Genomic DNA, 14,354 nt, shown 5'->3' with positions numbered 1-14,354 from the left:
CTTCGGTTGGCCGGAAATCCTGTTATAGTCTCACTTCCAGAAGAGAAAACTTCCTTCTCTCTAGAGAACTAGTCTCTTGGCCGGCGATCGGTCCATTTTCCACCCAGGCCAGGATTTTAACTCACTGACGCTGTAGGGCCAGCATCTTGAGTATGGTTGGGCAAGATGGGTGCAGCTGACAGAATTGAGGAGGATTGGAGAAAGGGGAAGGTAAAAGCCGTCCTGGGATCCTTACCACTTCTGCTCTTCCTCCTGGGGATGAGGGAGCAGCGCCTGGAAGATGCTGCCCGGGGAGGCAGTTTTGACTGGTTAAAGTTGTATAAATAGGCTACATCAGGTTTCTCAGATTTGGCACTGTTGACATTTTGGACTAGATACATTTTTTTTTTTAATTTTTAATGTTTATTTTTGAGCGAGGGAGACAGTGTGAGTGGGGGAGGGGCAGAGAGAGAGAGGGAGACACAGAATTTGAAGCAGGCTCCAGGTTGGGAGCTGTAAGCACAGAACCCTATGCAGGGCTGGAACTCAGGAACCCTGAGATCATGACCTGAACCAAAGTCGAACACTTAACCTACTGAGCCACCCAGGCGCCCCTGGACTAGATAATTATTTATTTTTGAAAGAATGCCCTGTGCATTGTGCAATGTTTAACAGCATCCTGGTCTTCACCCACTATCCAATCATGACAATAAAAAAATGCTTCCAGACATCTTCTGGGGGGGGGGGTGCTGTCAAAATTGCTCCTCTTCCCCCCCCCCCCCCCAGTTAAGTGCTGATTTAGAAGAATACACACATGTGTGTGCTTGTACAAAAACAAGTTAGGTAACATCTTGTGGTGCCTTATAATTTACAACCTCTTCACATGCATCCTCATTGGATCTTCATAACACTTTACTAGAAAGGAACTCAGATATAGAAAGACTAATTTGATTTCAAGGAGCACATAGCTAGTGAGTGTCAGAGCCAAAAATCAAATTCATATCTTCTGGGTCCTGGTCCAAGGCTCTAACTACAGCAAGCTGTCTTGTATATGTCTCTCCTGCCAGTTGCAAAATCTTATCTCTTTATTTACATCCCTCTGCTGAGCACACCTCTTGCAAGAAGGTTATTAGAAAAAAAAATGTTTTTGTAGGCTCCATGCCCAGTGTGGAGCCCAACACGGGGCTTGAATCTGACCTGAGCTAAGATGAAGAGTCTGATGCTTAACTGACTGAGCCGCCCAGGCACCCCCAAATTATGTTTTTTCATAAAGCTTTCTGTTTTACAAAAATGCCCATCAGGGGTGCCTGGGTGGCTCTGTCAGTTGGGCATCCGACTTTGGCTCAGGTCATGATCTCAGGGTCTGTGAATTTGAGCCCTATGTCTGGCTCTCCGCTGACAGGGTGGAGCCTGCTTCGGATCCTCTGTCTCCCTCTCTCTGCTCCTCCCCTGCTCATGCTCTCTCTCAAAAGATAATATAAGATAAGATAAATAAAATATAAAATAAAATAGAAAAAAAATTTAATGCCCATCAGCTACTGTCCCTCTTCTTGCCATCTATATCAAATGGCCAAGAAATATATGAAAAACAGTAGTAAGTATATTACCAGATGTCAGACAATACTATGATAATGATAACAATGACAGTATAGTACATGTTTCTGAAGTGTTTGTTCTATAGAAATAAATGCCAGTATATAAGGACATATGTAGAGAAATGTTTCTTGCAGCATTGATCATAGAGAAAAAATGTAGAAACAAAATAAATCCCATTACTCAGGGAATGGCTGGATAAATGATGAACCCATACATCCATTTGAAAAATGCCTTAGAGCTATAGCAGTTGACATAGAGGGATTTCTGTGAAACATTCATTTAATGAGAGTAACATTTTGGTAAAACAACGGCAAATGTCCATATATGCATATACATGGCTATACACATACTTATATGGTCATGTGAGCATGAAAAAAGATACAGAATCTTTTTATATGGAGTTATTTGTATATATCTTATTTTGGGAGACAGTGCCTACCTCATGGGAGGTAGGGAACAAAATACAAAATACAAAAAGAATAAGCACTTTATGGGGCGCCTGGGTGGCTCAGTCGGTTAGGCGGCCAACTTCGGCTCGGGTCATGATCTCGCGGTCTGTGAGTTCGAGCCCCGTGTCGGGCTCTGTGCTTACAGCTCAGAGCCTGGAGCCTGTTTCAGATTCTGTGTCTCCCTCTCTCTGACCCTCCCCCGTTCATACTCTGTCTCTGTCTCAAAAATAAATAAACGTTAAAAAAAAAAAAAAGAATAAGCACTTTATATGTTGAGCTATGTGAAAGAAATGAAACATTTAAAATTTTAAAAATTGAGTTGGAATGCTACACTCATAGTCTCAATGAACCATATCTCCCTGTAACCACACCAGACCCTGAGCTGGAGGACTCAGCTAAATTGTTCCCAGGTTCCTGACCCATAGAAACTGTGAGATAATATATGTTTGCTGTTTTAAGCCACTAAGTTTGGGGGCAATTTGTTATGCAACAATAGGTAACTAATACAAGAGAGAAAAGAGGAGGAAAAGATTATGGAAGAAGAGTAGGTAGGACAAAAGACAGCTCCCTTGAGCTGGGGAGTAAGGATCAGTTTGGCCTTTCCTCCAAATGCACAAGCCACTGCAGAAACATGCACATCTGTACTCTGCATGGCCTTCAGCCTCTTTGCAGAGAAGTCCTCCTTATAACCAAACCCCATTGTGGCACCCAGCGTCTAGGCCATCTCAATTTTCTCCTTGGGGCTTGTGGTCGCCAGGGAGATGGCTCTGAATAGTCTGGCCAACTGAACGGCAGCTGTGCCCAAATCCCCAGTGCCAGAAGGGATGAGCCCTCTCAGCCCCTCTTGTACGCCTCCTGTGGCAGCAACCCAGGTTAGAATATGCTGAGCCAGCAACAGCACAGGGGAGGGAAGTTATAGGGTTGGCTTTGGAAAGATAAACCATCTAGTGTATTGAGGGTGTGATGAGAGACAAGCCAAGGGTCAGGTGGGCCCTGGGTCACAGAAGGCACTGAGTGTGAGGAGCCATCCAGAGTTCTGGGGCTCAGGGAGCCTTGATCAGCACCGGGTTTGTACAAAATCAATCCAGCAGGCAAGGAGAGGGTTGAGGGTCAGAATTGTTCTAAAGGGGCCTCCTGGGGTGCACGGCTAGTTCAGTCAGTTAAGCATCCGACTCTTGGTTTCAGCTCAGGTCAAGATCTTGCCATTTCTCGTGAGTTTGAGCCCTGCATTGGGCTCTGTACTGACAAGGTGGAGCCTGTTTGGGAATCTCTCTCTCTCTTTCTCTCTCTCTCTCTCTCTCTCTTTCAACAAATAAATAAATAGATACACTGAAGAAAATAAAAAAAGCAGGGGGTGGGGAGCTAAGAGTCTAGGGAGCTTCTGGGACAGACAGCCCCCAGGACAGATGGCTGGGCCGCTCTGTTCCCTCTTTGTAGCAGATGAATGGAACAGGAAAGTCTCCTCCACTGCCTGTGAGGGACCCAGCAGAAGGACCGAAGGACAGTTTCCTCTCGGGATGAGGACAAGCAGCTGGAACTGCTCTGAGAAGCTTGGTTCTGCCTCACATTGGTCATAAAAATTGTCCACAGTTGTCTCCATGGGGGACAGGTCCCATCAACACTGGGATTAAAGGTTAGAGTGTGTCAGAGCATCGGTGAGGGGCTTAGAGATGAAGGTTAGGGCAGTCAGAGGCCTGAGTTGGTGTCAGCAGTTAGCTTTGAGTGACAGGGCAGGGCTAGTGGGAGTGGTCTCTGGGGGTTGAGGGTCTTCCTCACGCATGCAGTGTAGCGGCCAGAAAACAGTGAGCCAGGCCTTCGGGATAGCTGCCGCCTAGGGCAGGGTCAGTCCTCCAGGATGGGCATGGGCATGAGCATGAGGAGCCCTTCGGGGATGGTGACATACTGAGCTTGACTCCTGCCAGGCAGCAAAACCATGGCTGGGTGTCTGATCTCCCACTGCTGCTGACAGCGTGGGCTCCAGCTCTGTCCATGTCTAGATGTCTAGAGTCCCAAAATGCTGCTGGCTACTGAGGGCTGGAATACTGGCTTTGTCTTGCAGAAAGAGGGGCACATGGGTGAGTAAGTGGGTCTGATGAGACAGGTCAGGGGTCCAGTGCCAGTCTTGCCAGTTGTTGCTGGAGGAAGATGGCCACCCCACAGAACAAGCTGCTTTTCTTAAAGCAACTTTTCCTGCTCTAGTTCCCTTTCTGTGAAGAGCTACATGTAGGGATTGGGTGGAATTTTTGCAGTGGCAGTATTTCACAATCCCCCATATCGCTGGCCTCTAAAGAGTCTCCCCCAAAGGTTTCTTTTTAGCAGAACAAACAAGATCTTCTGCATTAGGAATGGGGTGGAGGAAGTGGTCTGAGGTGCAGTTGCTTCTGCTGCTGCTGCTGCTGCTGCTGCTGCTGCTGAAGAAGTTAAATGGGGTTGGGGGCCTGGAAGAATCTCATCCAGATGTCCAGCAGGCTCCCGGCCCCTTCAAAGGGTTTTTGCACAGTGCTGCTGAGTCACCTTGAGGCAATAGCTTCTCTGGTGACCAAGCTCAGTGGTGACTCATGGTTCTGGAGCAGACCCTCTTCCCTGGAGGAGCTGGGCCAGCTCTTGTCTAGGTTGTTCATGCAGCTTTTGTGCCTGCAGGCCTTTCTGTGGGCTCTTTCTCCCCTCCCTCTGTGCGTACTCCACACTGAGCTTGATGGAGCAAATCCTACGAGCAGGGACTTAGGAAGGCTCTGGGAGAGAGAAGACTTGGAGTCAGCCTGGTGGAGTCCTCTGCCTCCATCTTCTGGGGTCTGCTTTTTGGCTACCTGCCCCTGCCATCTTCCTGGGCACCCATCCATGTGACTCAATGCCCAAGGCACTTCTTACTCTGGGCAGTGGTCTTCACATTTTGTCTTGAATAGACAAAACTTTTTGAAAAACTATGTCTGTCCCCGCTCACATTTTAAAGTTGATACCTAAAATATTTTTTCCTTTTTTTTTTTTTTTTTGAGAAAAAGAGAGAGAGAGGGAGGGAGAGAATGAGTGGGGGAGGGGCAGAGAAAGAGGGAGGGAGAGAATCTTCAGCAGGCTCCATGCCCAGGACCCAGTGAAGAACCTAACCCAGAGCTTGATCTCACTACCATGAGATCATGACCTGAGACAAAATTAACTGAGCCACCCAGGCACCGCAATATCTAAAATATTTAATCTTAAATGTAAATAGTGTAAAAGATATGATTTCTGGTCATAAATACTAACATTTTAAAACTCATATCAGGCTTTTATTTATTTACTTATTTTTAAAGGTTTATTTATTTATTTTGAGAGCAAGAGCATGCAAGCAGGGGAGGGGGAGAGAGAGAGGGGGAGAGAGAATCCCAAGCAGGCTCCATTCTGTCAGCACAGAGTCTGATGCAGAGCTCAAACTCATGAACTGTGAGATCGTGACCTGAGCTGAAACCAAGAGTTGGAGGCTTAACCAACTGAGCCCCCCCAGGTGCTCTACTCATATAAGGCTTTTAAATGCATCAAGTAGAATCCAGATTTCAGAGCAATTTGACATCTACGATCATCCACTAAAAATGCCCCAAACAGTTCTTTAACAGTTAGAAGCTTTAAAATGTAATTTTCTTCTTGTACTCATATTCCATTCTACTTTTCTCATAGAATTATATACTGCTGCATTTCATGCTTTATTGATCATTGTTATCTGCAAGAAAATGTGTACAAAAACTGACATTAATTTAAAAAGTTATTTCCTGTGACCATAGGGCTGTGAGTGTTACATTTCTTCTGGAATTTATTATTATTACAATATTATTAGTTCACAATTGATCAAAACATTATTTGAGTTTTTATATTATTATAAGTATTATTTCAAATATTAATAATTATTGAACATGAAAAGTAGAATTTTATTGGAAAGACATCTCTTAATGACCACTGGTGGGGTTGAATTTTTCCAAGTAATTACTATGTCTGTGGATGAATATTACTCATTGCTGGAATGAGACTGGGATCAACATAAATTCTCTTCCTATTTTTCATTTTTATAGACAAGCTCTGAGGAATCTAATTTGCATAAATTAGATGGGAAAGAGAAATTTCATTATAGAAATGTCAGCCAATTCTCTGAATACCTCTGAGTTATATGATTAAAAACTATATAATGATCTATCATCAAAAATTATTTTCAAAGATTAGCTGGCAACTTAATTAGGTCTTTTTTCAATTTTGTTGAAAGCAAAGACTGGGAAACCATCAACCTGTAAAGGATTTGTTACCCACCCGTAAGTGTTGTTCAGGATCTTAGCTTCTGGAATTATACAAACAAAGCTTTGTGAAGATTTATCACATGATTATTAATTATATCTACTATTTTTTCACTTAGAGGCACTTTTTTTTAAGTTTATTTATTTTGAGAGAGAGAGAAAAGGCAAGTGGGGGAGGGACAGAAAGAGAGGAAGAGAAAGAGAATCCCAAGCAGGCTCCATGACCTCGAATTCCTGAACCCTTGAACTGGGAGATCATGACCTGAGCTGTGACTGACTGAGCCACCCAGGCGCCCTAAGGCCCCTTGTTTAAATTAATATACTTACAGGGGCGCCTGCGTGGCTCAGTCGGTTAAGTGTCCGACTTCAGCTCAGGTCACGATCTTGCGGTCCGTGAGTTCGAGCCCCGCGTCGGACTCTGGGCTGATGGCTCAGAGCCTGGAGCCTGCTTCCGATTCTGTGTTTCCCTCTCTCTCTCTACCCCTCCCCCGTTCATTCCCTGTCTCTCTCTGTCTCAAAAATAAATAAACAGGGGCGCCTCGGTGGCGCAGTCGGTTAAGCGTCCGACTTCAGCCAGGTCACGATCTCGCGGTCCGTGAGTTCGAGCCCCGCGTCAGGCTCTGGGCTGATGGCTCAGAGCCTGGAGCCTGTTTCTGATTCTGTGTCTCCCTCTCTCTCTGCCCCTCCCCCGTTCATGCTCTGTCTCTCTCTGTCCCAAAAATAAATAAATGTTGAAAAAAAAAATCCAAAAAAAAAAACATTAAAAAAAATTTTTAAAAAAATTGATATACTCACAAAGGATTTGGAAAGTAAAAATGTTAATTTCAATACACTTTTTAAAAAATAATTTTCAGATTAAAATTTTTTTTTACATTTTATTTATTTTTGTTTTTTTGTTTTTTTATTTTTTTATTTATTTTTTAATTTTTTTTTAACGTTTATTTATTTTTGAGACAGAGAGAGACAGAGCATGAACAGGGGAGGGTCAGAGAGAGAGACACACAGAATCCGAAACAGGCTCCAGGCTCTGAGCTGTCAGCACAGAGCCCGATGCAGGGCTCGAACTCACGGACCGCGACATCATGACCTGAGCCGAAGTCGGCCGCCCAACCGACTGAGCCACCCAGGCGCCCCACATTTTATTTATTTTTGATAGAGAGACACAGAGCATGAGCAGGGGAGGGGCAGAGAGAGAGGGAGACACAGAATCCGAAGCAGGTTCCAGGCTCCGAGCTGTCAGCACAGAGGCCGACGCGGGGCTCGAACTCACAAACCGTGAGATCGTGACCTGAGCTAAAGACCGACGCTCAACCGACTGAGCCACCCAGGCGCCCCTCAATACACTTTTGCTATGACAGTTTTTAAAAATCAAATCCTTCTAGGGGCGCCTGGTGGTTCAGTTGGTTAAGTGTCCGACTTCGGCTCAGGTCACGATCTCGCGGTTCGTGAGTTCGAACCCCAGGTTGGGCTCCGTGCTGACAGCTCAGAGTCTGGAGCCTGCTTCGGATTCTGTGTCTCCCTCTCTCTCTGCCCCTCCCCCACTCATTCTCTGTCTCTCTGTCTCAAAAGTAAACAAAAATAAATAAATAAATAAATAAATAAATAAATCTCATTAAAAAAAATCCTTCTACCTTATCACATACTTCAAGTACATTTTCATTAAAATGTATTCATACATTGAAGCTGCAGACTTAATTATGAAAAACATCTGTGACATTCTTATTGGCAAAGCCAATCCTCATTGTTAAATAATCAGCCAGATAAAATTACTTTCTATTAGAGGTTTCTCATTTTTCAATTCAAATAGTTATGTTAAATACATGTACTATTCATATTAAAAAAATTTTTTTTAACGTTTATTTATCATTGAGAGACAGAGAGAGACAGAGCATGAGCATGGGAGGGGCAGAGAGAGGAGGAGACACAGAGTCAGAAGCAGGCTCCAGGCTCTGAGCTGTCAGCACAGAGCCTGACGTGGGGCTCGAACTCACAAACCGGGAGATCATGACCTGAGCTGAAGTCAGACGTTTAACCAACAGAGCCACTCGGGTGCTCCAACAATCATCTTAATTCTGAATTTTAAGAAATATAGGGGTGCCTGGATGGTTCAGTTGGTTAAGTGTCCGACTCTTGATTTCGGCTCAGATCTTGATCTCATTCCCTCTTAGGATTCTCTCTCTCCCAATCTCTCTCTGCCTCTCCCCTCCTCCCTCTCTCAAAATAAATAAACATTAAAAAAAGAAATATAGGTAAGACATAAAGCCTTCCTCTCATAGAACTATTATGACACAAAGATTTTCACTATTTCTCACTAATGCTTTTTACTTTATTCTCATGGATCTCTCCACATATATTTTTTGACAGTAGAGGATGGATTTAAAAATGTTAAAAAATATTGAGAGTTTTCCTTTCCTCTGGCACACTGCAGTTTTTGTACACCAAGCCAAGCATCATGGCAAGACTGGGGCTGAATGAGAGCATACCTTCCTTTTGTGTACTGGGGGAAGGGTGCTTGGGGAGGGGAGGTGGGAAGCTAGAGCTGACATGACTCCTCAACCACAGCGGTTTTAGGCAAGTACGTATGGAAGTTGAGGATCTGGTAAAAAATTAATCACTTAAATCCATTCACGCCTGTGTGCCCCTTCTAAAGTCTTTGTGGACCACCAGGACACAAATCTCTTTAGTTTGGAGACCCCTGGACCAGAAGATCATCTGGCCAGGACACCTCTGCAGGTACTGTGTGGCTACACCAAAGGGTCACTTTGGTGGGTCTCTCTGAATAGCTGGACACAGCTGGAACTTTATAATAAGAATTGTAGAAGTAACTGGGCAGGTCTATATATGATGGCTGTAGGTAGTGAGGCATTTGCCTTGAGGTGGTTTACAAAAAGGGCCCCCCAGGCACCTAGCAGTGCAGTGAGTATGTGTCTAGGAAAGGCTGGCTGACCAGCTGGTGAGCAGGCAAGAGGCTTCATGATGGCCTCTAGCACTTTAGAGATTACCACGGGCCAGGGCCAGAACTTCTGCCTCGCAGGCTCAAAACCCCAGCTTGACAGCATGTGGAGAGTGGGTGTATAATGCACATGACTGAGTTATAAAATCCAGAAGTCAATGTGCTGATTTACAAGGAGAAATCATTGGCATGAGGCTGACTCCAAAATCTGTAGGTAGATCTACATGGAAAGCCCCAGATAGCATGTTTTCAGAATTCAGAAAACTGTACCTTGCTGCTTGATAATGTCAAGAACTGCAAAACGTCTAAGACCTGATGCCAGTGGTGTAAGATGTTCCCTCCCCAGGGACACCTGAAGGGTGTGCCAACCAGGTTGGCCTGCAGTTGCTGTTAGGGGAAAGAAAGATGCATCATGGACAGGATGGAATACTAAATTTTCAAAATAGGTTGTATAACTCCCCACCCTTATTGTCCTGATCATCACCCTGGAGGTAAACAGCAGATGAACCCTTTCTGGAGATGACTGCATTCATTGCCCATACTAAGTTGTGTGGACTAGGAGAAAGGATGGGAGACAGAGTCAAAAATCTTTTTGAGTTGATTAAAAAAATTTTTTTTTGGTTGATTTTTTTAAGTGTTAATTTATTTTTGAGAGAGAGGACAGAGTGTGAGCAGGGGACGGTCAGAGAGAGAGGGAGACACAGAATCTAAAGCAGTCTCCAGGCTCCAAGCTGTCAGCACAGAGCCCCACGTGGGGCTCGAACCCAAGAACCATGGGATCATGACCTGAGCCAAAGTTAGACGCTTAACCAACTGAGCCACCCATGCGCCCTTGAGTTGATTTTTGAAAGGCCATTTCCAATGTTCAACAAAATCAGATGCCTGCAGATGGTGGGGAGTATGGAATGCCCATCAAATACTTTGACTACGGCCCAAAGGGTGGCCTTTGTGTTGTCCTTCTCCCCAAATCCTACAGGGGTGATGTGGACCAGATGGCTGTCACACATGTGGTGAGCAGCATTATAGGGCAACAACACTGAGTTCAGGGAACTTACCTTTTTTTATAGCAAGCAGTAAGAAAGCTCGCTCTTTGCTCTGAAGGGAGACATTACTTCATTTTTCGGGGTTGCTTCCTGGAACATAACCCTGAGAAATGCCCTGGGTGAAGAGTGGTTAGGGCCTTGCACTCTTGACATACTCAGCAGGATGTGGGAGTCCAAGAGACTCAGGAGGAGTCTCTCAACAGATATGCCCGTGCAGCTATCAATGTCCTCACATTCATACCAATGACCAACGCTTAAAAAAATCAAACAAACAGGTAAAGCTTATCAAAGAATTCTAATTAAAGAAGAGGATCTCTTGAAATAAGAAACATCGCTCCCTTAACTCATTCTTCCTTTTTGGTACCTTCTTCCTAGTGTTTTTCAATCACAAAATAAGGCATTACTTTTTCTTTAGAATTGATTTCCTATAATAACAAAAGCTGTTTTTCATGGTCTTTTGATGACTTAATTTCCTTTTCTTCTTAGATATTCTCCTGAAAGAAACCAGAACATGGTTATTACTTGTGAGCAGCAAATTATCACCACAATATGATTCATTAATTTATTTATTCCACAGACATTGGGAGTGACTACCATGTGCCAGATGCTGGACATACAAGGATGACTGGATAGTTAACCCATCGCTGCTGTCAAAGATATATATGTTTCCTAGAATCTTTCATAATAAAACATTTAAAAATAGTTATAATTCTTTATTTCCCAAATTTTCTGTAATTATCATGTATAATTTTGATATAATTTTTTGATAGTGAAAAATATAATTAAAAGAAAAACAAGGGAAGGAAACAGAAGTAATGAGATAAGTAACTGGCTCCTGAGTAGATGTCAGGCCTCAATCATCCTTCATGAGAATCCAACCACTTCCAAGATAGCCCATCCCTTCCTAGAGCAGGAGGATTTTTATTTATTTATTTTTTGAGAGAGAGAGAGAGAAAGAGAGAGAGAGAGAGAGCAAGGAGGGGAGGAGCAGAGAAAGAGAGGCAGACACAGGATCTGAAGCAGGCTCCAGGTTCTGAGCTATCAGCACAGAGCCCGATGCAGGGCTCAAACTCATGAACTGTGAGATATGACGTGAGCCAAAGTCAGTCGCTTAACTGACTGAGCTACCCAAATGCCTTGAGCAGTAGGATTTTAGTAGCATGATGTCAGCTATCTCCTTCTAACTAGTATAGATTCTTTGGAGTATTTTGTGGTTGTAAACAAGAACCTCAACTTTTACTGCCAGCCACAGAATCTACTTTACAGGGCTGAGGCAACTTCCCTGGTCTCCACGGGAGACCTGGGGAATTAGCCCTGGGCCCCAGTTGATAGGATAGAATCTGGCCTCTTGACAGCCTAATTCCCCCTTTCCCTAGCCTCATCTTCTGGATACCTTTAATTATATAATTAACCCAAATCTACATGTCTCTGTTCTGTCTTCCTGCCCCAGCCCTAGTCTACTGAAACTGAACTTCCCTCAAATTTTGACACCTGCCCAGAAAAGGACCTTGGTGGTTGTAATTGCCTGTTCCTCCCATGTTGGAGGTCACTCCTTCTGTGTCTTCTTCAGGTTCAGTCCTATTTACTCTTAGAATACCTCATTGCCAGCTGTGTAGCATGGTTTATGACACTCCATGACAGGAAACTATTTATAACAACTGGGAAGTTCTGTGCATACATACATTTGTGTGTGTGTGTGTGTGTGTGTGTGTGTTTCTGTGATGGTACTTAATTTCTCAGTTTTTTAAGATTCATTTCTCTGCAGCCTTCCCTGATTCTGCTAGGCAGAGGCTATTCATTTATTTGTTCATCAAACATGTATTAATTACCTACTCAACACTAGAGGCTGTTTTAGGTACTGGAGATAGGAGATTAAGACACAATTCTTATCTTCTAGGGGCTCACAATCTAGGTAAACAAAGAGCTCTAATGGCAATGATAGTAAAGGTATGCATAAAATGCATAGCATAGCGGGAATATGCATAGTGCATAGCCCAAGAACTGACTTGTGTCTCCATTGATGATTAGGAATTTGACAACTGAATGTGAAGGGGCAGGGCAGAAAGGGACACTTATTTTTAGACAGCATGTATAGAGGCCTGGGAGGTAGAGACTATGTCTGCTTGCAGCTTTGATATCCTTGTTTATTTGGATAGAAGAACACACATGGTAGATCATCACTGAATATGTGTTGAAAGAATGAAAGAATGGCTGCTTTCCTCACTAGCAGAAGTAGAGGATTCTACTATCTTAAAGGAGTGTTCAAGTAACCCCCTCCCCAATTTTTTTTAGGAATTTAGGTTTACATTTAAAAATCTGAACACAAATATAATTTATCATTCATTAAGCTCAACTCTCATAGGTATAATTTCCCAGTTAGTCCTATATTAGATCTTCATTCAAAAACATAAAGACACAGAAGAGGAATGCAGTAGACATCAATAAGGTAGCTGCCTGGCTCAGTAATTTTTCTGTAAAAGGCTCCTTTACATAGGGTGGCCCCCAGCAGTTAACATTTCTGTTTTGTTTTGTTTCGTTTTGTTTTTTACCCTGCTGCCTTCCTCACCCCTAACCCCCAAAAGCTGACTGATATACAGGTAAACCATATGACCCAAGACTTGTCAAATCAGTATCCTAAAAGAAATTAAGAGGCAGTATGTGAGCCTTGGCCATGATACCAGCCAGGAAAGGCTTTGCAATAGGACAGAACAAAGCTGATGCCCTTAGAAACAGACTAGAGGGGTGCCTAGGTGGCTCAGTCTGTTGAGCATCTGACTCTTGATTTTGGCTTGGTCATGATCCCAGGGCCGTGGGATTGAGCCCCACATTGGGCTCCGCACTGAGCTTGGAGCCTACGTAAGATTCTCCTTCTCTCTCTCCCCCTTTTTTTCCTCTACCCCCTCCCCTGCTTGTACTCACTTTCATGCTCTCTATCTAAAAAAAAGAAAGAAAGAAAGAGAAAAAAAGAGACTAGAGAAGCATTCTAGCGGTATTTCTGTCCCTGGAGTCCATTTTCCCTGTGGTTCAGCTGCACTAGCTCCAGTACTCTTCCAATAAATTCCTCCTTTCTGCCCTTGGTGGTGTGAATTGGTTCTCAGTTACTGGCAGTCAGAAGGCCTCACTACCATAGGGAACGAAGACAGGCATAGGGAGACAAACTTACCCAGTTTCTCTGTGGCTTCCACACAAACACTAGGATACATGCCTTCAGTGTAAGTTGCCACCAGAAGATACAGATGGGTCTTCACAACAACCACACCAGTGTTTTCCTGGATAAGAGTAAAACAGAATGCCCTTCTTTTGGTTCTTGTCACAGGACTAGCAGTTGCACTTCAGCCACATTTCTTGCCATTTCTTTACTTCCTTAACGCTGATAAATATCTGTTTTTGGACTCTTCACTCTTTTCCACTAATTTAGTTGTCTTTTCTCAAAAAATTTCAGACTTGTAATAACAGTATGTGTGTTTTGAGAAAGTTCCCCAGCTGATTGTAATCTACCCCTATCTCAATGAGAACAAATGATATAATGAAAAGGTTATACATTTTGGAATTGGACAGCTTTGGGCTTGAATCCCGGCACCTCCATTTTCTGCTGCATGACTAAGGAAGAATTATTTAACCTCGTTAAATCTCAGTTTCGTCACCTGAAAAATGAGGCTACTTACTTTATAATACGGATGAAGTATGCTTATGCCATAATATAGGGCATCCAATAAATGTGAATTTCATCTCCTTGTTTCCTTACAGGCAACAGAGAGCCAAGAGAGGTTTTAAGCACATGAATGCTGACTTTTTCTTTTTTCTTTTCCTTTTTTAAGAAAGAGGATGTAGAGTATGGAGTAGTGAAAGGAGATACTTTAGGCAAGGTTCAGTTGACAGATTCTGGAATGAGTATTTCTCAGCTAGGCTCTCTGTTCATACTTTCTTTTACTTATGCCTTTCTGGCATTAGACTGCTGTCTCAGACATTGCCACTGCAGTAATGGGCTCAGTTTGTTTTATAAATGGGATCATTAGGGACAGAGCAAATTGGAGTCAAATTCTTAAGGTTTTTTACCTAGCCGTCTTCAAATCTTGAACAC

General features: G+C 43.4%; 1 protein-coding gene across 4 annotated transcripts in view; it reads right to left on the bottom strand.

The window, feature by feature from the left end:
• Nucleotides 1-10,549: 10,549 nt before the first annotated feature.
• Nucleotides 10,550-14,354, bottom strand: part of PFN4 (profilin family member 4) — a 6,753-nt gene continuing 2,948 nt past the window's right edge. For all 4 annotated transcript variants that reach the window (XM_053201177.1, XM_053201176.1, XM_053201175.1 and 1 more), the window contains 2 exons: nucleotides 13,437-13,542; nucleotides 10,550-10,767 (listed from right to left, as the gene is read on the bottom strand). In XM_053201177.1, coding sequence (XP_053057152.1) covers nucleotides 10,739-10,767; nucleotides 13,437-13,542 — 135 coding nt within the window. In that variant the 3' untranslated portion in view covers nucleotides 10,550-10,738. The remainder of the gene's footprint in view (nucleotides 10,768-13,436; nucleotides 13,543-14,354) is intronic.

The sequence above is a fragment of the Acinonyx jubatus genome, chromosome A3 (assembly GCF_027475565.1).
Source record: "Acinonyx jubatus isolate Ajub_Pintada_27869175 chromosome A3, VMU_Ajub_asm_v1.0, whole genome shotgun sequence".
NCBI classification, from domain to species: Eukaryota; Metazoa; Chordata; class Mammalia; order Carnivora; family Felidae; genus Acinonyx; species Acinonyx jubatus.
Note: the sequence above shows the minus strand (reverse complement) of the source record. Positions and strands in the feature narration are given on the sequence as shown.